Source organism: Trichechus manatus, unplaced genomic scaffold (assembly GCF_000243295.1).
Source record: "Trichechus manatus latirostris isolate Lorelei unplaced genomic scaffold, TriManLat1.0 scaffold00090, whole genome shotgun sequence".
Taxonomy (NCBI): domain Eukaryota; kingdom Metazoa; phylum Chordata; class Mammalia; order Sirenia; family Trichechidae; genus Trichechus; species Trichechus manatus.
Genome location: NW_004444026.1, coordinates 2,911,491 through 2,932,566, shown reverse-complemented (window position 1 = coordinate 2,932,566; position 21,076 = coordinate 2,911,491). Strand labels below are relative to the sequence as shown.

At 44.3% G+C, this 21,076-nt stretch overlaps 1 protein-coding gene across 1 annotated transcript in view; it reads left to right on the top strand.

The window, feature by feature from the left end:
• The window catches only part of PLAT (plasminogen activator, tissue type), a 28,944-nt gene extending 10,317 nt beyond the window's left edge, over positions 1–18,627 (top strand). Inside the window, exons 2-14 of the mRNA XM_004382082.2 lie at positions 5,013–5,110; positions 6,035–6,077; positions 7,838–7,975; positions 8,691–8,801; positions 9,180–9,354; positions 9,495–9,586; positions 11,676–11,847; positions 12,400–12,485; positions 14,050–14,245; positions 14,350–14,486; positions 14,686–14,826; positions 15,965–16,131; positions 17,447–18,627. Coding sequence (XP_004382139.2) covers positions 5,036–5,110; positions 6,035–6,077; positions 7,838–7,975; positions 8,691–8,801; positions 9,180–9,354; positions 9,495–9,586; positions 11,676–11,847; positions 12,400–12,485; positions 14,050–14,245; positions 14,350–14,486; positions 14,686–14,826; positions 15,965–16,131; positions 17,447–17,605 — 1,692 coding nt within the window. The 5' untranslated portion in view covers positions 5,013–5,035 and the 3' untranslated portion in view covers positions 17,606–18,627. The remainder of the gene's footprint in view (positions 1–5,012; positions 5,111–6,034; positions 6,078–7,837; positions 7,976–8,690; positions 8,802–9,179; positions 9,355–9,494; positions 9,587–11,675; positions 11,848–12,399; positions 12,486–14,049; positions 14,246–14,349; positions 14,487–14,685; positions 14,827–15,964; positions 16,132–17,446) is intronic.
• The last annotated feature ends 2,449 nt before the right edge of the window (positions 18,628–21,076 follow it).

Genomic DNA, 21,076 nt, shown 5'->3' with positions numbered 1-21,076 from the left:
TCCTTGCTCTCAAAAAAAAAAAAAAAATAGAACCACAGCATGTGGTTGAGTGTTTAAATAAAAGTACTTATACCCATTTATAAGTGTTTCACAGTTTACACAGTATGTGCACACTCCTTATATAATCTTTTCTCATAACAAAGGAAACAATAGAATGTTAGCTCCTGAGGAGAATTTGGAGAACCCAGCCCACTCGGTTTTGCATCCTTAGGAGCAGATTTTATGTGTCCAAATGTAGATGTTTTTTAGAAGGTAGCACATTAATCTTTGTTCAGTCGTCTTTACCATATGTGAATGAGTTTATCAATTCCTGAGCGCAGATTTTTATGGGGGGAAGATGAAGAAGGAAGACGGTAAACCAGTTGCCATTGAGTTGATTCTGACTCATGGCTACCCCATGTGTTGCAGAGTATAACTGTGCTCTGTAGGGTTTTCAAGGCTGTGTCTTTTCTGAGGTGCCTCTGGGTGGGTGGATTTGAACCCCCAACCTTCCTGCTAGTGTTGTTTGGTACCATTGAGTCGATTTTTGACTCCTAGTGACCCCATGTGACAGAGTAGAACTACTACTCAGGGTTTTCTTGGCTGTAATCTTTAAGGAAGTAGATTGCCAGGTCTTTCTCCCATGGAACCACTGCGTGGGCTCGAACCGCCAACCTTTCAGTTAGCAGCTGAGCTCTTAACTATTGTCCTACCCCGAGACTCCTAGGTAGACAGTACCCATACCCATTGCCATTGAGTCGATTCCAACTCCTAGCAACCCTATAGGACAGAGTAGAACTGCCCCATAGGGTTTCCAAGGAGTGGCTGGTGGATTTGAACTGCTGACTTTTGGGTTAGCAGCCTGAGCTCTTACCCACTGTGCCACCAGGGCCCCAGGTAGACAGTAGAGGGAGTATTACCTAAGAGGAAAAGGGTAATGGAAAGAGAAGTGTAAAGACTCTAAAGACAAAAGTTTACCTACTTTTCCCCAGGTTCTTCCTCTAGCTGACTACCATTCCAATGCTTCTGCCCAATCCCGTCTCAAACAAGTGTTAACTGGTGCCCATCAATCAGCATTCCACCATGTTACTACTGTAGAAGTGAACACTTGAGTTTCTGGCTGATAAGAGCATCAATTTCTCAGCCAAAATGGCACACATCCTTGGCTCTGGGAAACAGTCCACTTCCCAGGAGAGTTATAGAGAGTTTCACCCCTCCCTGGTTACCAGAACATTGTTCCCATTTTCTCTTAGACACTCATCATTTGCAAGTTGTTTAGAGGTGCCAGTGAGTAGTCACTCGGTTGCTATAGCCAACAGGACCAAACACTGGCGTCCAGGCAGGAAGGTCAGAGATACTCTGCAGGACACATATGCATGCTGGAAGCAGTCAAGGCCGTCATGGACAGATGTGTAGGTTGTGTCCTATACAAGGATGCTCTGCCCTACACGTCCTTGAAATCCAGCCCACGCCTTGTTTGTCTAGCCATGTGTCCTGGCATGGGGCTGTGTCCACGTGGAGGAAAAGACAGTTTTTTTCTAATTTGCACAGCTTCTTTGTCAACTTGCCAAGCCCTGAGACTGCAGAGCTCCATGCACCAGAGAGGATGCCTTTTGCAAATCTGCAAAAAGCAACTGTGTGTGCTAGGGTGGGCCTGCCAGGGCTGGGGCCTTGGGGACTGCAGGCCTTACAGCCATGCCACTGCCCCTCTCAATATAGTGATGCTTCCGTGATTCAGGGATTCCAGTCCAACAAAAAGTCAGCCACCCTGGCGGTTTTTTTCTTTTTCTTTTTTAGTTCCTTGGTGATTCTGGGAAACTGTTGAGTAGAACAAAAGGAAAAAAAGCACAGAAAAAACATCCAAGTCTTAGTATTTATAAAATGGGCCTGCACAGGACTTATTTTCGTTATTTTTATTCCTAAAAATCTCATTTCCCACCCTGGCCTCACCATGAGCACTTGGCACTTCTCCCGTTGGTTGGAGACTATAGTCTAAGGAGTCGAAGTCTGTCCTGGCCTGGGCCCCACAGGCGCCAAGTCTGAGTCCATGTTTCTGGTATTCACTCTGTTCTTTGTCCAGGCAGTGCCCCCAGACTTCTATGCCCACCACTCTGACAGAGGCAAAACAAGGACACTTTTTATCTTGCCTCTCTTCTTTCTCCCTTGTGTATGGACTGCACTGCTTTCCCACTGGCAGGATGACTAATTCCTTTGTCATCTTCCTGCCCCATTCGGCCTGTCCAGCTGCTCTAATTGCCTCTGTTTGTGCAGCATGGATGGAGCTTTCGCTTTGCTTGTGTGAGACTAGTTTGCACTGGATTCCCTGAAGACCCAGGAAGATGAAAAGACGCCTGGGAAGACTAAGGACTGGTGGAAGACAAGGCTCTATCTAACTCTCCCAGGAGCCAAAAACAAAAATAGACTCGTTTCCCTAGTGGTGCAGTGGTTAAGAGCTCGGCTGCTATCCAAAACGTCGTCGGCAGTTTGAATCCACCAGCCGCTCCTTGGAAACCCTATGGGGCAATTCTACTCTGTTCTACAGGGTCACTATGAGTTTGAATCGACTAGGCAGTAACGGGTTTGTTGTTTTTTTTTTTTTTTTCCCGCCTATGCTGATTCTTAAGTTGCAAAAGAATTTAACATGATGCAGCTGTTGGAGTTTTTACACCCAACCCTAAGTAATGCTCCCCCTCCCCCCTCCCAGTGTCCCTTCCCCAACCCAATTTTGCTAGGGGAAGGAGCTGTCTCCTTGTGGAGAGGCAGGGAATACAAAGGTATTAATACTTCATCTCTCGCTTTGCAATTTTCCCACATCTAGAATTGTGTTCCACTAAGAGGATTCTGAGTTATTAAACTAAAATAGTAGCTTTAAGGGCATCCAGAGAAGAGATTAAACCAATGTCCAGGACTCACGTGAATAAGTATATTGAAAGGACTAGTTGGCTTGGAATGAAAGAGAAGAGTTAAGTTCCTTGTTTGGGTGGTGGTTCATTTACTCATTTATTCATTGCTTCATTCAGAATTTCTTCAAAAAGTCCTAAGACTTTAAAGCTAAGATATAGTTTCTATCCTAAAGGCTTGATCTAGGTAATAAAGGGTGGGACTGTCTATAAATATGTGAAAAATGATTACCATGGGGAAGAAAAAAGGGAAATAAATTAAGAAGTTTTTTTTTTTAGTTGTTGAATAAATGTTTATTTTTGTTCTTGAGAAAATCCATGAAAAAGATAATAACATGCCTACTAGAAAATAGGTCTTTCTTCCTTCCTCTCTTCCTTTCTTCCTTCCTCTCTTCCTTTCTTCCATTCTCTTTTTTTCTTTCATTATTTTAAATTTCTTGGGCAACTCAGGGAAGTAGATATTAAGAAGATCTAGCTTTAAAGGTTATAAATAATGGAATAAAATTAGGAAGCAGAACTTGAGAGGAATTTGTGGAAGGGAAAATTGGGGGAAGCAGAGAAAGTCCCTAAAATCTGAAGATTCCATGGTGTGCTCCTGTTCTGAATGGCCCCAGCTCCCTACTCCCTACTCCTTTCTTCAGCAACTGCCTGAAACCACTGAGTGGTAACTAGCACAGCTACCTCCTCTGGTGAGAAAAAAAGCAAACCAAACCAAGTCCATTGCCCTCGAGTCCATTCCGACTCATATAGTGACCCTGTAGGACAGACTAGAACTGCCCCGGAGGGTTTCCAAAGCTGTAGTCTTTATAGAAGCAGACTGCCACATCCTTCTCCCATGGAGCGGCTAGTGGGTTCAAACCGCTGACCTTTCAGTTAGCAGCCGAGCGCTTAACCACCGTGCCACCAGGGCTCTTCTGGTGAGAAAAGGGCCTTCAAAGGGCACACCCTGCATGGGAAGTCATGCCGAATTAGAACAAAGGCCCTTCACCGTGGGAGAGGACTCACAACTCCCCCTGAGTCCGTGCCCTGTTTTGTTTTTAGACTCACAGTTGATCAGATCCTTCTGCAAGACCTCTCACCCTGTTTCCCAAGCTCTGTTTTCCCTCAGCTGCCCGTCATCAGCTGCCCAAGAAGTCTCAGTCAGGCATAAACAGCCCCCTCCCTGCCTGTTATTTTTTTTATCGTTGCTCTAAAGAGAGCTTGTGGTGATGGGGGGAGGACGGGATTTCCAACAGAGTTTTGCAAAGAAACAAAGAAGGGGCCAGAGCAAGTCAAGGATGAAATTCCTGGAAGCTTCTGAATCGATAGAGGGATGGAGCTTCCATGAATCCTTAGGAAACGGGTGGGGGGTAGGATCTAAAAGTTGTTGTGACTGAAGGGAAATGAGTCAAGAGAAGAAATGCCCTGATTTAATTCTTGTGGATGAAGGAGAGGGACTGCCAGACCACAAAATAACACCCCAACCAACTAACCCTACTTTAAGCCGCTGAGAGCGAGATCACTGGGGAAAGACAAATGGAAACTGGGAACTGTGGATCCAGGAAGATCTGAGTCTAATGACCAAAAACCAGATGCCTCCTCGCCTTTCTGCAAATCTGCACTTTGTCAAGCCTGTCACAGTCTATAAAAAGAGGCAGACATTCCGATGGAGGGGTGGGATGGGGGAGGGCTGGCGTGGAGGGAGCCTTGCCTTTGTCGGTTGGACCAAGGGGAGGGCTGAGACATGGAAGTGGGCTCCTTTATAAGTGGAAGAGTGGAGGCAATCTGAGGTAAGCTAACTCTGTGATATGCTGGCAATAGAATCCCTACAGCTTCCTCTGAAAAAGTCAGAGAGAGGATGTTACTGTGGCTAGAGTAGTCAACCTAGGACAGGAATTCACTGCCAGGGAAACCAAGCCAGGGCGCTGTGGCAGCCAGGCTGCCAAGCAGTGCCTAAGATGGTCCCACCCTTCAGCACACAGATATCTCCGGGCGAAAGCATCTTCCAGACACTTGTTCTGGTATTGTCTGTTACGGGAGCTGATGCTGAAGGGACCCGACCATGGTAGAGTCTCAGGTTCTCGAATTTTGTCATATACTTTGAGTTCTCACATCATATGATTCAGCTTTTCTTCCCCCTCCTTCCTCTTCCAGAATTTAAGGGACGCTCTGAAGAAATGATGAGTAAAATGAAGCGAGAACTTGTGTGTCTATTTCTGCTTTCTGGCGTAGTCTTCACTTTGTCCAGACAGGTGAGGTGTCCGGGTTATCTCTATGTGCCCCGTCCCTTGAGGCTGCAGTACTTCCAGAAGCTCCACAGTATAATCGAGAGTCTGCACCTGAGCCCCAGGGGTGGACATGGTGTCAAAGAGTGAAAAGGCAAAGGGAGAGAGGATCAGTGTCCCTGCAGAATGCACAGATGCATAGCTGCTCTGTGTATAGGATACTCGGGATTCAGGAGCCCAGCAGCAGGAACACCAGGCACTTACCTGAGCAAACAGTTCCAGTCCACTGCCACTGATTGCCTTGTTTGGAGCTGCTTTTAAAGAATGTGTTTGAGTTCATCCATAAAGTATTAATAAAAGACAGTGTAAGCACTGTGAGCCGTAACATGAAGGTGAACTGCCCTCTTGCTGCTTATTATCTAGCTGGGAAGGAAGCTACATGAACTCTCTGAAAATGCTCAGCAGTAGGCCACGTGAGCGATACCTGAGCTGCAGGATTTTACAGAGGGGAGAGTCTGGAATGGCCGCATGGAGTAGACGGGGGTCTAGAACTCTGCTGTCCAGTATGGTAGCTACTAACTACATGTGGCTATTTAACTTTGGAATTAATTACAATTTGATAAAACTAAAAATTCATTTCCTCAGTCACGCTAGCCACACTGGAAGCGCTCAAGAGCCACATCTGACTAGCAGCAGCCACATTGGACGGCACAGATACAGACCATGTCTATCATGCAGGAAGTTCTTTTGGGAAGCCCTAGACTAGAAGGAGAGGAAAAATGAGAAAAAAGGCAAGAAATGGACATTCCACCGGGAGCCAGTTGCCTTAGGGACGAATTCAGGGCAGGTGATGTCTGATTGCAGGCTCATGGTGGTCTTCTAGTTTGGTCGCCTTTATTCCTGAGACATTGGCATTTGCTGATCCTCCCCCCACCCCTGGTTTCTTTGCAGGAAAGCCACGCCCGATTCAGAAGAGGAGCCAGATCTTACAGAGGTAAGATGAGGCTGAGGTGGAGGGGGCTGGGTGAGGCAGGAGGCAGGGTTGGGACTTCGGATGAGTGAAAGGTGCTTTAGGCTCTGTTGGGAGATTTATCTTCTACCCCTGACCTGTTTCCTTAAGCCATGTGAAGATGAAATTATGCAGGCTGGTTCTGCAAAGACGCCGTGTCATCCCCCCATCATTTATTTCTGTCCACTCAGTTAGCTGACGCCAGCTAGTTCTGGAAGGAACAGGAACACGTGTCCTCACAAGGAGTCAGACTGTCATGGAACCACAGAGCTGGCGGGACCTGTAAACTCTATAGGACAAAGTCCTTGTTACACAGATGAGAAAATGAAGCCCCGGAGAAAAGAAGCGGCTTGCTCAAGGCCACACAGTTACCACACAGCAGACTCAGGACAACGAGGCTCTCCTGGGTCCTCTGTGGTCTTTTCCTAGGTTGTAATCCCAATCCCACTGGAACCCACTCAGTGTCCCTGAACACATTAGCTTACATCTCTGTGTCTCCATGTTTTTCCATTGGTAAAACAGGATAACTAACCCGGATTAAGGAGCCCTGGTGGTGCAGTGGTTAAAGCACTCGGCTGCTAACTGAAAGGTTGGCCATTCAAACCCACCAGCTGCTCTGCGGGAGAAAGATGTGACAGTCTGCTTCCATAAAGATTATAGCCTTGGAAACCTTCTAGGGCAGTTCTACTCTGTCCTACAGGGTCGCTATGGGTTGGAATCAACTCAACAGCAACGAGTTTGGCTTTTTGTTTTAACCTGAGTTACCTCACAGAAATGGTGTGGAAAGAAAGAGGGAGTATCTCTCTATAAGTCCATGTCTACAGTTGACTCTAGCTTGTGTCTAGAAAGTTGAGGAACCATTCCCGTTAGGTTTCCAAGAAGAGGGGAAAAATAAAGAAAACCCTGAAAACAAAAACCAAAACAAATCAACCAACAAACAAAAAATAACTAACAACTGGGTTAAGTTCTTGACTCTGATTTGGAAAACTCTAGGCCCAGCTTCAGGTCCAAAGCTATCAACTTGGGGCTCTTATGCTCCCCACATCATGACCTGGTTCCTTTGAGTACGGAAGACTTTTCAACACCCTGTTGAAGTGGGACTTTCCTCAGAGTGAGCCTCTCCTTAACTCTTACTGCCTTAGTTGTTGAAGAGCACAGCATTTCCTACAAGGATATTCTGGTTCCAAGAGAATCTCAAAAGAAGCAAGAGTATTACTTGCAATGAGTATATATTACTTCCTTAATTAATTAAGGTTTTTTAAAGTTGGCATTCTGCTTTGTAGAAAGAGGGACAAGTAAAGGGAGTACCTCTACTATTTTCATTACATCAAAAATACTAATGGAAGTAGCACATTTTCTGCACAGACTAAAATGTCACTTTGAGGCCAGAAAGAAATCATTTCAATGTGGATCGACTTATGTGGATCAAAAACTGTGGTAGGCAGTTATATGCATATGTATATATATTTGATGAATTAAGAATGGAAAATTGGAGCATTATTTAATAAATGTACTTTAATAGGTAAATTCTTTCAAAACAGGGGCCCATCGGAGGTAAAACAATAAAAGGGGTCTTAGGTGGCAAAATATTGGGTATTTGTTGTCTATCAGCAGAGAGCAAGAAAGGGGTAAAGGATGGATTATACTGAAAGCACGAGAGGGATTCTCCTCAGTAGGGCCAGGCAGTGGCAAGTCATTATTTTGTGAGTTGTACTCTAAAGAGGCCAGCCTATCTTTTGTTATAGTAACCTGCAGAGATGAACAAACACAGATGACGTACCTGCAACATGAGTCGTGGCTGCGCCCAACGGTCAGAAGCAACCGCGTGGAGTACTGCTGGTGCAACAGCGGCAGGTCGCAGTGCCACTCCGTGCCTGTCAGAAGTACGTATCAGACTTTGCGCTGAGGCTTCGAACTCCTGGGGTCCAGTCTCAGGGGCTCAAACCTTGTCTTTCATGATCCTGAGCATAGTTAAAAGGAGATTCCAGACATGTTCTACATTAGGCAAAGGTGAAGCTGGCAGAGCAAAAAAAGGAGTGAGACTGTGTGACCTTAGGCAAATGCGTTCACTTGCTGAGCCTTGGTTTCCTCATCTGTGAAATGGGGAGAATAATAATACATACCTCACGGATTGCTGCAAGGGTTAAATAAGTCGATTTTTAAACATCGCTTAGAGTAGTGCCTGGCATATAGAAAACACGCCTAAAAATATAACTACTTAACTTACAAAAACATATGGTTTGCTGTGAGGATTAAATTAATTCACTTTTGTAAACCACTTTACAAAGGAGAATCGTACCTGACATATAGAAAGCACTTTTAAAACTTTAACAATTTTTAAAGCTGCTTTGAAACCACTTGCTGTTGCTAGCCACTGTCCTCAGCCTCCAAGTTGGGGGGACCCTGTGGAACAAATGCTGCCCTGTTAAGCAGCATAGCATGAAGCAAATCACCATTGACAGATGGGTGGTGGCTGAGCATAAGGTGCATTGGCTGGGAATTGAACCCAGGTTTCTGGCATGGAAGGCGAGAACTCCACCACTAAACCATCACTGACCCCTGAAAGTACTTAGAAGTTTCCTTATTTATGTTTGACAGGTTGCAGCGAACCAAGGTGTTTCAATGGGGGGACATGTCGGCAGGCTCTCTATTTCTCAGATTTTGTCTGCCAGTGCCCTGAAGGATTTACAGGGAAACGCTGTGAAATAGGTGAGTGGGTAGGTGGATAGGTGGGTGTGAGAGAGGGACTGAAATCCCAACACCCATATTTATCCAGAAAGGAGAAAAAGTACGGGGGTGGCAAGGGCAGTGGTGGGGGTGGGAACAGGAAAGGGTCATCCAAGGGTCAGTTAGGAAACCAAAGTGCTGGGCCTGACAGGCAGACCTTGGGTGCAGATGCAGAATCTGGCTCTGGCCCAGCCCGCTGGGTAACCCCAGCCACCTGATTTACTTTACGGGCTCCAGTTGCATCAGCAGCCAGCCTGCCTCATTGGTTTGCTGCAATGACAGCAGATGTGAGAGCCCTTTGAAAAGCTAAACGACTGAGGGATTCACACGCGGGCGGTCATGTGTCCTGCTTTAAACCAGACACCAAAGCCACATGCTACGAGGACCAGGGAGTCACCTACAGGGGCACATGGAGCACAGTGGAAAGCGGGGCTGAATGCATCAACTGGAACAGCAGCGCACTGGCCCTGAAGCCATACAATGGGCGGAGGCCGGGCGCTCTCAAGCTGGGCCTCGGGAACCACAACTACTGCAGGTGAGGGGGCCTCTTTCCTACCCAGTGGGTTCTTCTCAGGTGAGAAGCTGCTACACTTGGGGAAAAGGGCCTCGATGTGGGGTTCGAGGGGGGAGGCGTTACTTCTAACCTCCCCTGGCCCTGGCTGGCTGATTTTTCAGAAACCCAGACCGAGACTCTAAGCCCTGGTGCTACATCTTTAAGGCGGGGAAGTACACCTCCGAGTTTTGCAGCACGCCAACCTGTGACAACGGTAAGGGGCACCACCCCCAGGTCCCCCTGTAGCATCCCCCGGGGTAGAAGTGTCTGGGAGGACAAGCCTGACAGTCCTGTTGGAGCTGAGGAGAAAAAGAAGTGGGCAGGCGGTCAATCATGTTAGCTGTAAAAGCAAGAAAGTCAAGTGACTTAGGTCCTCGCCCAGGCTTGACCTCTAACTAGGTGTTTGACCTTGAGCTGATCTCTTTACCCCCTGACCCTCAGTTTTGTCCTCTATAGAGGAGAGGATGAGGCTGATCAGTGGTTTCCAATCCTCTTGAGAATGAATGAAGTCTCTCACTTTTTTTTGAGTGGGGAGAGGGGAGCCTATTCTCTTCTCTCTCTCTCTCCAAAGACTTTTGAATGTGAAAAAATTTCCCAGATTGAAAAAATACCAAGTTACAAAAAGGTACTATGAGTTCAGCAGTGCTTTTGCAAATAATTATATGTCATTTATCACAATGGTATGAAAAATATATATATATGAGCCCTGGTGGCACAATGGTTAAGTGCTTGGCTGCTAACTGAAAGGTCAGCTGTTCGAACCCACCAGCTGCTCCATGGGAGAAAAGACTTAGTGATCTACTTCCATAAAGATTATAGTCTACTATGCCTTTTAGGGTGACTATAAGTCAGAATCAACTCAGTGGCACACTACAACAGCAAACGTGTGTGTGTGTGTGTGTATGTACATATGTATATATACATATAACAAAAAAAACAAACTCATTGCTGTCAAGTCGGTTTCAACTCATAGCTACCCTATAGGACACAGTAGAACTGCCCCATAGGGTTTCCAAGGAGCAGCTGGTGGATTTGAACTGCCAACCTTTGGGTTAGCAGCCAGGCTCTTAACCACTGCACCACCAGGGCTCCTACATATATATATGTATACGTATGCATATCTTTATTACCTGTAGACTTAATGTATTTTTTAAAGATTTATATGTCTCTATATATGTGACCGTGTGTATTTATATATATGCATTAAGTCTACAGGTAATGCTGGTATACCTGTGAATTCAAGGACTCTACCATAATTCTAAAGCACCCTCTCCACCTCTCAGGATCTGGTCTAAATTGGGACTCACAGGTTTAGATTATTTATGCATAGTGGTATACTTTGTCGTTTCAAATGGGAAGAGGGAAAAGTAAGGCAAACAGGTAAAAACAGGCAACATTCTCAGGCTCACCCCCTCTCCCTTCCCAAGCTCATGGCACTCACTACTAATTGAACACAGCACCCTTTCCTGCTGAACCTGAATATACCTCAGAATCTCTGTCAACATAGCAATCTAGGAAGGCACATCTAATTGATGCAGGTTGGCATATGAGATGAAATCTATCTGCCATCCCTATGTGTCTTAGTTATCTGGTGCTGCTGTAACAGAAATACCACAAGTGAATGGCTTTAACAAACAGAAATTTATTCTCTCACAGTTTAGGGGGCTAGAAGTCTGAATTTAGGGCACCAGCTCCAGTGGGAAGGTTTCTCTCTCCGTCAGTTCTGGGAGAAGGTCCTTGTCATCAATCTTCCCTTGGTCTAGGAGTTTCTCAGCACAGGGACCCCGGGTCCAAAGGACCTGCTTCACTCGCTGCACTTCTTTCTTGGTATGAGGTCCCTCTTTCTCTGCTTGCTTCTCTCTCCTTTTATCTCTTGTAAGATAAAAGCCACACCCCAGGGGAACTCCCCTTACAGGGCTGTGACCTGAATAAGGGTGTTACATCCCACCATAATCCTCTTTAACATAGCCTAATATTGTCTCATTAACAGGCAGAGACTAGGATTTACAACACATAGGATAATCACAGCAAATCACAAAATGGAGGACAATCACACAATACTCAGAATCATGGCCTAGCCCAACTGACACATATTTTGGGGGGACACAATTCAATCCATGATGCTATGTAAGAGCGCTTGAAGAAAGAGAAAAAAGGGAAGTAGGTTGGTATCACACCCTTTTCAGTGCTAGGCTGGCCTTCAACTTCCCTGTCTAGCACCTCCAGGCCAGGCCCTGCTGAAAGCCATGACTGATCTGCTTGAGTGGTTTTGTTTCAGTTTAAGATTTCTTCTGTTCTAGGAGAAAACAAGGATTGCTACTTTGGAAAAGGGTTAGATTACCAGGGGACCCACAGCCTTACCACATCTGGTACCACCTGTCTCAAGTGGAATTCTATGATCCTGCTAGGCAAGATTTACACAGCATGGAAGAGCAATGCCCAGGCCCTGGGCCTGGGCAAACACAATTACTGCCGGTGCGTACTGCAGGGTCCGAAGGATTCATGGGCACATGTTGGGGGTAAGATGGGTTAGGAGAAAATCTGGTGCTTAAAGTTATGAAAGACTCACCAGGTTGGAAGAAACCATGGATATTATATAATCTAACCTTCATTTGCTAGAATGACACCTATTATGAAAAGTCAGGCATACCTGTTTCTCAGTGAGAATGCCCAGTTAGGGGTCTGGTCTCATAGCTACTTAGTTCTCATCTGCTCCATTCTGATGTAGTGCCTTTATTTCAATGAAATTTATAAGAGTTTCCTCATAGAACATCTCACAGTTGCTCTCAACATCCCTGTGAGATTGGACTTCTGTATTACTGACAGAAAATTGAAGTTAAAAGAAAGTTATTTTTCCTATGGTGGGAGTCTAAAATGGACCCAAGTCCAGAGCTCAGGGTCCTCTCTCCCAGGTCAATGTTTTTGCCATTGGTTTACTAAGCCTCCTTCCCCTCTCACATGGGCTGGGATGTGCTGGCTGGAAAAATGTAAGCTTCTGAAACTCTTATAAACTCCCTTATCATCTAGGAATCCAGATGGGGATGCCAAGCCCTGGTGCCACGTGCTGAAGGACCACGAGCTGACATGGGAATACTGTGACATGCCCCAGTGCTGTAAGGGCTGGCCCTTGGCTACTTTCCTTTGTCCAGTCTCACTTCTTGACCATTTCCTCTGCCACCTTTTGTGTCTTCACAGCTGTCTGGTTCAGACTATATAGCTGCCAGTCTCCAAGGAAAGCCAGGTCTTGATGGGGAGGGGGACTTCCATGACTCAAGCAATGGTAGGGCAGCAGCACTCTTGGGCAACATAGGGATGGTCAGGAGGGGGCAGAAAGAAAGAAAACACAGCCCATATCAATTTCTGTTGACAGCAGTCTTCACAAATAATTCAGTAGGCCCCCAACTTTTGTCTAGATTCCTTTATTAATGATGGTGGTGGTGGTCAATACGAGGAAGAAGATGATATCTCTCATATACCACTCCTTAGATAACAAAGTGCTTTCATAGCATTCTCCCAACAATCTGGTGAGAGTTAGTCTTTCTGTCTCCATTTTACTGATTAGGAAACCATCTCTCAGAATTCATGTGGCCTGCCCAAGTTCACTGGGCTCCCAAGTGGTAAAGTTGGGGTCTGATGCTATATCCTCTGTCTGTAAGGCTTTGTGCTTCTGCTGTGAACTCTTTCGCTTTTCTCACTGAACTTATTTCACACGAGGAAACTGGGTCAGTGATAGAGGATAGGAGACAGAGAAAATTCCAAATCTTTAGTTTGGAAATTGTGTGAGAATAGATTGAATTGTCTGAGAAAGGATTAAGTTCAGTTCCTGTGAACACACAGATCAGCCAGAATGTTCCTCAAGGAACATACAGTCTGACTGGGAAGATAAGACACAAACTCCGGGTTAACTCACAACCAAGGTCATCTATGGTGCGTCCTCAGTGAGAGGCATCAGTAAGTTTACTCAAAGCCTCCTGGGCTGGGGTGTTAAAAGAAAGCTTCGTGAGGAGGTAGGATTTCACCTGGGTCTTGAAGGATGGGGGAAGGTTGAGTAGATGGAAAAGAAATGGGGTAAACATTCCCCAGGAGGAAGTTGCAAAGGGTTTTGGTAGCCTGCTTCGTGATTTCTTAAGCTAGGAAGTGACAGCAGGAAAAACCATAGGCAGTGAAGCATAGCAGGAAGATCCCCAGCTTTGGAATCACACAGACCTGGGTTCAAATCCAGGTGCCATTGTGACCTTGGTCAAAAATTTCTCAGACTCTTTGAAGCTGAGTGTTGTGAAGGTTAAACATAACGTACATATACTGCTGGAGCCCTGGTGGTGAAGTGGTTAAAGAGCTTGGCTGCTAACCAGAAGATCAGCAGTTTGAATCTACCAGCTGCTCCTTGGAAACTCTCCGGGGCAGTTCTACCCTGTCGTTTAGGGTCACTATGAGTCAGAACTGACTCGACAGTAATGGGTTTGGTTTTTTTTGGTTTATGTATAGTGCTTGGCATGTAGTGTGTACTCAACAAGTGAGAACTGTGGATCTTTACCTTGGAGACTGTTACAGCACTCCGTAGAGTGTGGAAGCCTGTAGAAACTCAGGGTTCCAAGAGAAGAAACCAAGATGGGTGTCAAGGGCCTCATTTCAGGGACCAATGGTCTGATGTCCCTTCTCTGCCCTTACCTCTCCCAGCCGCCTGCGGCCTGAGACAGTACAAGCAGCCTCAGTTTCGCATTAAAGGAGGACTCTACACGGACATCACCTCTCATCCCTGGCAGGCGGCCATCTTTGCCAAGAACAGGAGGTCACCAGGAGAGAGGTTTCTGTGTGGGGGAACGCTGATCAATTCCTGCTGGGTCGTGTCTGCTGCCCACTGCTTCCAGGAGAGGTAAGGTTTTGGGAAACCCAATAGGTTTTTCTACCCACTAAGGCCTTGAAATCAGGTGTGTTCATTAGAGGAAATCTGATGCTCTGAGGCTGTCTCTCCATTAGGTTTCCTACCCACCACCTTAAGGTGGTCTTGGGCAGAACATACCGGTTGGTCTCTGGAGAGGAGGAGCAGAAATTTGAAGTTGAAAAATACGTTGTCCATAAGGAATTTGATGACAACACTTACAACAATGACATTGGTAAGATGTCAGGATTCTCTGTGCTCCAGTTCAGACCTCCCCAGATCACAACCCACACCCATACATGTGTACTCACACCCCCACAAAAGCACACACGCACTTCCTCCTTTCAAGCCCTCATCCTGCCTTATCTTCCTCACCTAAAATTAGAAGAAGCTCTTCACACAGGACTTATTCTCTGCCTCACTCTCCCTCCCAGCACTGCTGCAGCTGAAATCTGATTCATTACACTGTGCTCAGGAGAGCAACACAGTGCGCCCCGCCTGCCTCCCCGAGGCCGGCCTGCAGCTGCCTGACTGGACTGAATGTGAGCTTTCTGGCTACGGCAAGCACGAGGCGAGTAAGTGGAAGAAAGCCTTGGCCCCATACTGTCTGTCTGCAGGACAGCAGGAGGTGCAGTGGTTGGACCAGACAGAGGAAAAGTGGTTATGAGAGCTGGGTTCTAGCCCTGGTTCAGGCACTAACTCTGCGTAAACGTAGGCACGTTCACTGCCTCCTAGTATCGGAGAGAACACCCCATCCGCCTCACAAGGTCACTGTGCAGGTCAAGGAAGGTCTGGATGTTATGAGGCTTTGAAGTGCTTAAGACTTATTTTTTATTTATGTTTTCAATGAAGTACTTAAGATTTAAAGAAGGTTCTGTGTAAGTGTAGTATAGTGGTTAAAGGAGTCCCTAGGTGGTGCAAACAGTTAAGTGCTCGACTACTAACCAAAACTCGGTGGTTCGAACCCACTCAGAGGCACCCCGGAAGAAAGGCCTAGTGATCTGCTTCTGAAAGGTCACAGCCTTGAAAACCCTATGGGGCACAGTTCTACTCGGCTTACAAGGGGTCGCCATGAGTCAGAGTCAACTCGACAGCAACTGGCTTTACGGTGGTTAAGGGTATGGGTTCTTGGACTCTAAAGTTGTGCAGACCTGAAGTGAATCCTAGATCTGCATCTTGCTAGCTGTGGTCCCGGACATGGTGTTTTTTTCTTTTAAACTGCTTTCCTCATTGGTAAATTAAGGATAAAACTACCTACTTGATTAGATTATAAGGATTAGATAATAGTAGGTTAAACTAGTGGTTCTCAAGCAGGGGTGATTTTGCCCCCTAGGGGCATTTGGCAATGGGTTTGGGTTTTTTTGTTTGTTTGTTTGTTTGAGGACATTTTTGTTTGTCACAACTTGGGGTAGGGGTTGATATTGGGATCTGGTAGAGCCCAAGGATACTGCTAAACATCCTACAATGCACAGGACAGCCCCCCACAACAAAGAATTTTCTATTTCAAAATATCAGTGGTGCTGCTGTTGAGAAACCCTGGGTTAGATCCTGTAAAACTGTTGTTTTTATACATTAAAACAACCAGTATCGGCAATATCACAGTGTTGAACACATTATGTGTAAAACGCTTGATAAATGTTAGGTATTATTGGAAAATGTGGCTTCCTCCTTCCTTTCTCTAAAACCGTAAGACTTTCTTCCCCTCTCTTTCAGCTTCTCCTTTCTATTCTGAGCGCCTGAAGGAGGGTCATGTCCGACTATACCCATCCAGCCGCTGCACGTCAGAGCATATGTTCAATAAAACCATTACAAACAATATGTTGTGTGCTGGAGACACTCGCAGTGGGGGAAACGAAGCAAACGTGCATGACGCCTGCCAGGTACACAGGAGCGTCTCTCCAAGCTCTGGGCCCACCCAAGGGTAGAAATGTTTCTTGGTCAACAGGTTTTTAAGCAAGAATATATATAATCAGAATGGAGTGGTTTCATCTTGGTGAGGCCCCAGGGATTCTAGATGAAGTCCTCAGAGAATAAAGCAATGTGAGAAAGATCAAAATTACCCAAACTTAAGAAATCTAACCTGCAGGAAATTTCCCCAGTGTTTACACAGGAAACTCCACCTGGTACAGGATTTCCTGTAAGCCTAGGCAATTAATTGTTGAGGTGACGGATAAAGCAACATAAATTAAGAAATTCTTGATTTCCGTAGGTGCCAGAGGATTAGAGTTTGCTTTGTAGAAGGGGAAAGGAGAAAATGGAACTCCCTGGGAAGTAAGATAAAGATGAACTGAGAGAAATAATTTTTAAAATTCATATTCAGCCCTAATACCCTGGGAAAGCCAATTATTTCAGGTTCTCTGTGCTGGTATTCTTATCAGAGTTAGTACTTGTATTTCATGATAAGAAGATACGGGGATACTAGGGACAGACCAACCTCCTGGTATTAGGACCTAAAAATAGTCCAGGAACTGCAATTGAGCAGACATTTTGGTGCCTAGAGTCTGCCAGGCTCTCCTTTAGGGCCAGGGTTAGAGGAGAGCGCGTACAAAGAAAAGTACACCAGGGCTCCTGCACTCAAGACTTTGTAGGCTGTGTTCTTATTAGGTAATCATGTTGCATTTTTTTCTTAGCTCCTTAACATTATTTGGCCTCTTTCTGAATGGCCTCTTTAGAAACCTCAAGTGTACCACCTAATTCAACAGTCATAAAAATGTTGTATGCAAAGTAAAACCATTATCTGCAAACTTTCAACTTAAAAACAAAAACAAAAAATCATTTGGATTCAATAGTAACGGCTAACAATTACCAAAAGTTTTACTAGTCATAGATTATTCTCAGTGCTTTTCATGCATTCTCCCAGTTAATTCACATACCAACCTAATTCACATAATTCACACAACAAGTACTTATAATCCAAGCACTGTTAGCTTAAGGCCCCATAATGAGTAAGTGGTAAAGTTCAAACCAGGGATCCTTGAGGCCTGAAATGTCTGAGGAATTATCTCAATTCTGTTTCACTTTACATGTGTAGATACAACCTAATTCTCTAGAGGATCAAGATAATTGATGTAAAAATTTCTGTCTCTGAACTAAGTACTTTGAAGAATACAATATTAACCTTGTAAATTGTAACCCTAACTTCTTCCAAATGTTCTGCAGTTTTTGCTTACAATGAACCTGTTCTTTCTTTTGCAGGGTGATTCAGGAGGCCCTTTGGTGTGTATGAAGGACAACCGCATGACTTTGGTTGGCATCATCAGTTGGGGCCTTGGCTGTGGGCAGAAAGACGTTCCAGGTGTATATACCAAGGTTACTAATTACATAGACTGGATTCAAGACAATATGCGGCCATGACCAGGGAAACCCAACTCTGAAATCAGCTGGTATCCTGCCTTCTTCTTCAGAAGACACACGGCAAAGATGGAGTGATTCTTTATGAAGATTTCTCCATAAACCATCACACAGTAGAAGCTGGAGAACTGGCAAGACAGGAAAGAGTATATCATTTCACAGGTACTTCCCATTTTGGAAGTGTTCAGGGGTCACGGTCTGGTTTCAGAATGTATTTGCCAGATGGGAAGACAGATAAATGAATGCCAGCTCCTCCAGAAATACCACCATCTGGAGTAGAAAGAGATGTAGAACAAAAACCCAACCTCTTTAATCTGTCAACATGAGCAGCTTTGGAAATGGGGCCACCAAGATAAAAGCATGTCTCAATAATGAAGAATAGCTAGATTCTTCAAGAAAGAAGAATTGCATTAGAAATAGAATGTGTATATATAATATATACATAGTCACTAGAAAGCCTAACAGGGCCTCCAAATAAGGGATGGCTGGCCAGCCAGACTGGGGTGTGTTTCTCCAGGAAACTTTCGGATCTCCACCATCTTTTGAATCAAGTATTCGTCCCCCTTTCTCTACTCCACAACTCTCGTAAGGTATTCCTTACTTTTGTGTATGGTGTAAATCTTTTTTCTTTATAAACTTTACAATAGAACAGGAGAATTGTATCATTTTAATAATCGATAAATGAGGCTTTAGATAACTATCAATCCATTTTAGTTTTTATTTTCTGTTGCCACAATCTTGTACTATACTGTAGTAAAATAATAAATTTTTTTAAATAAATATATTTTTCACATTTGTTTTTTCCAAATTAGAGTGGGATGGGTTTGTTACACACACAATATCCCACAACCTTGTTTACTGATGTTATTCATGTTTACATTTTCAATCATCTGACATACTTCCATTTCAACACTTAATGAATACTTGCTGCATGCAAAACAATGTGCTACATGCTGTGGACAGTAAAAAGAGAGGAGAGGAGTTCTTGGTTTCACAAGGAAATAAGATATTTAGAGAAATAACAAGGTAGAAAGTGAGATGAGTCACAAAATGGCAGAGAAACTTTTACTGGAATTCAGTTGCAGGAGGGATTAAGAGAATCTTATGGAGAAAATAGAATTTAAAGAGGGCTTTCAAAAATTGGGTGAGATTTGAACTGGTGGAAGGGTGGAAGAAATCACTGCGTGAAAATATAAATACCTGGAGACCAAAAAGACAACAGAAGTATGGGGAGGAATGAGTAGTATAATTTGCCTTAAATTCATTAAAAAGGAATGTAGGTTGGAATTTAGAATGCCAAACTGAGTTTGGACTTAATTCTGAGGGCAACATGGAGCCATTGAGATTTTAATTTAGGGAAGTCTCGAGTTGAGCGTGACATTGGAAAATTAACTGGTGACCTATAAAACAGATTGGAGAGAGACTAGCCTAGGTAGAAATGCTGCTTGGGCAGCAACTGCAGTAGTACAAAGCAGAAATAAGAGGGTAAGGAAGAAGAACCTAAGAAGGACCTTGCTAACAGCAACATCCCAATTGCCGCTTTAGACTAGATATATTTGGGCCATTTTTTTCCCACTCTATTTTGCTTTTCTGTTTATCAGATAATTAACTCCCACACCAGTCAGTCCACACAAGTATGTTACTTAAATAATGATGCTTTCTGCTTCTCTCAGATTTTCCTACTACTCTCAGATGCAACCCAACCTCCTGGGTGCTGCCTAACTGGTTTTGATATCACTGACACCCCAGATCCAAGAATAAATTTGTTGATGCAATGCTTGTTGTTGGGTATATGCTGACAGGGTTTCTTAGAAAGGGGAAAAGGTGGCCATACTTGTCCCTATCTCTTGAGGTATTGTCAGAATTGTTCAGTTAAGAGGTTCCTGGAAGAAAGTAGTTTAAACTCACAAAAGAAAGAGATGTTCTAAAGCCTAAGAACTTGATTCAGAAATTAATAAACACTCTCCTGAAATGCTAAAGTTGTTAAGTCCCTAGGCCAATTAAATATAGGCACGTTACAGAACCTCAACTCAGATTTTTTTGGCTTCGGACTACTAGTTTCTAAGATCCCCCGTGTGAGTGGCAGATTTTATTTCAGACAGATGTGTTTCTCAGCCATCTCAGAAAAACATTGCTCTGAGTACAGCAACAGGCAAGAATCCCCGCTACTACATCTCTGGCAGGAATTCCGTCTGCCTCACCCCCTCCCCCTTGCATGACAAGCTTTCCCTCAGACAGTGGAGTTAATGAAATGAACTGAAGCAGTAAGGCCTCCTGGGACAGAAATGCAAAGTTAAAAGACCCCAGCATTCCTCTGAGTGGCATCCTGGAAACCACAGACTGGATAAAGACAATCCCTCAGAGGTCACTGACTGAGTTACAGGGCAGAGTCCCGGCCCTGGAATTCATTTGAATTATACTGAAATATACTCAAAGAACAACGCATCGTTACCCAGTGTGGGCTAGGAAATTCAGGATACAATATCCAGAACTTGTCAGGGCAAAGGAAAGGATATAAGGGGAAATTAAACATTATTTCCTCATTCTCTCCAGCTAGTTAATAGAATAACTAGATGCTAACAGATCCAAAGAACAAGAAAGATTTCCACGTAACTGTACAGTTAGTTTTAATGGGTAAAGAGCTAGAAAGACTCACATGATTGAAACTACTGTCTTTCTAGAACTCCAATCATAAGTGCTTGTCAAAAAGTGTCATGAACTTTGGCTGCACATTCAGCTTCAAAAGTGAAAGAATTATATAATTCCCAGTACTTAGGATCTTGAAGGAAGTTTGTAAGAGTTTCAAACTAAATTTCCTTTTAAAAAAACTCTTTTAACAATTACAAAATAAAAATTAGCCTCGTTGTTGGCATTGAGTCACCACCTACTGGCCATAGAGGAAAGTACAAATATTGTAGTGAACTTTCCTGGTCAGCCACAATGGTATCCAGACCAAGGGAAAAGAGATAATTAACAAGGACTAAGACAGATAAGAGTTCCCAGGTGGTACAAATAGTTAACACATTTAGCTGCTAATGAAAAGGTCGGCAGTTCAAGTCCACCCAGAGGCACCTGGAAAAAAGTTCTGGCAATCTACGTCTGAAAAATCAGCCATTGTAAACCCTATGGAGCACAGTTCTACTCGTGACACACAGCTGACTTGACAGCAACTGGGGGAAAAATAGAAAGCTAAGATGGAGTATTAATAAGAACTAAACACTTGTGGTTAGTAAACTGAAGTCCTAAAGTCTCTTCATGGCCAAGAATGGTTTAGTGAAGAAAATTAGTACAGATATGATAATAATCAGCGTCTACACTACCCACACCCCCAATGACCTATGTTTCAAGAAATCTCTACTTCGATAAATGTCTAGTACCTTAAAGCCATTTCACACCTGAATTAATCAACTGAGAAGCAGTACAAGAGAATGGGGAAAGCACTAGAACAGACATCAGCAGCTTTAATGTCTTTGT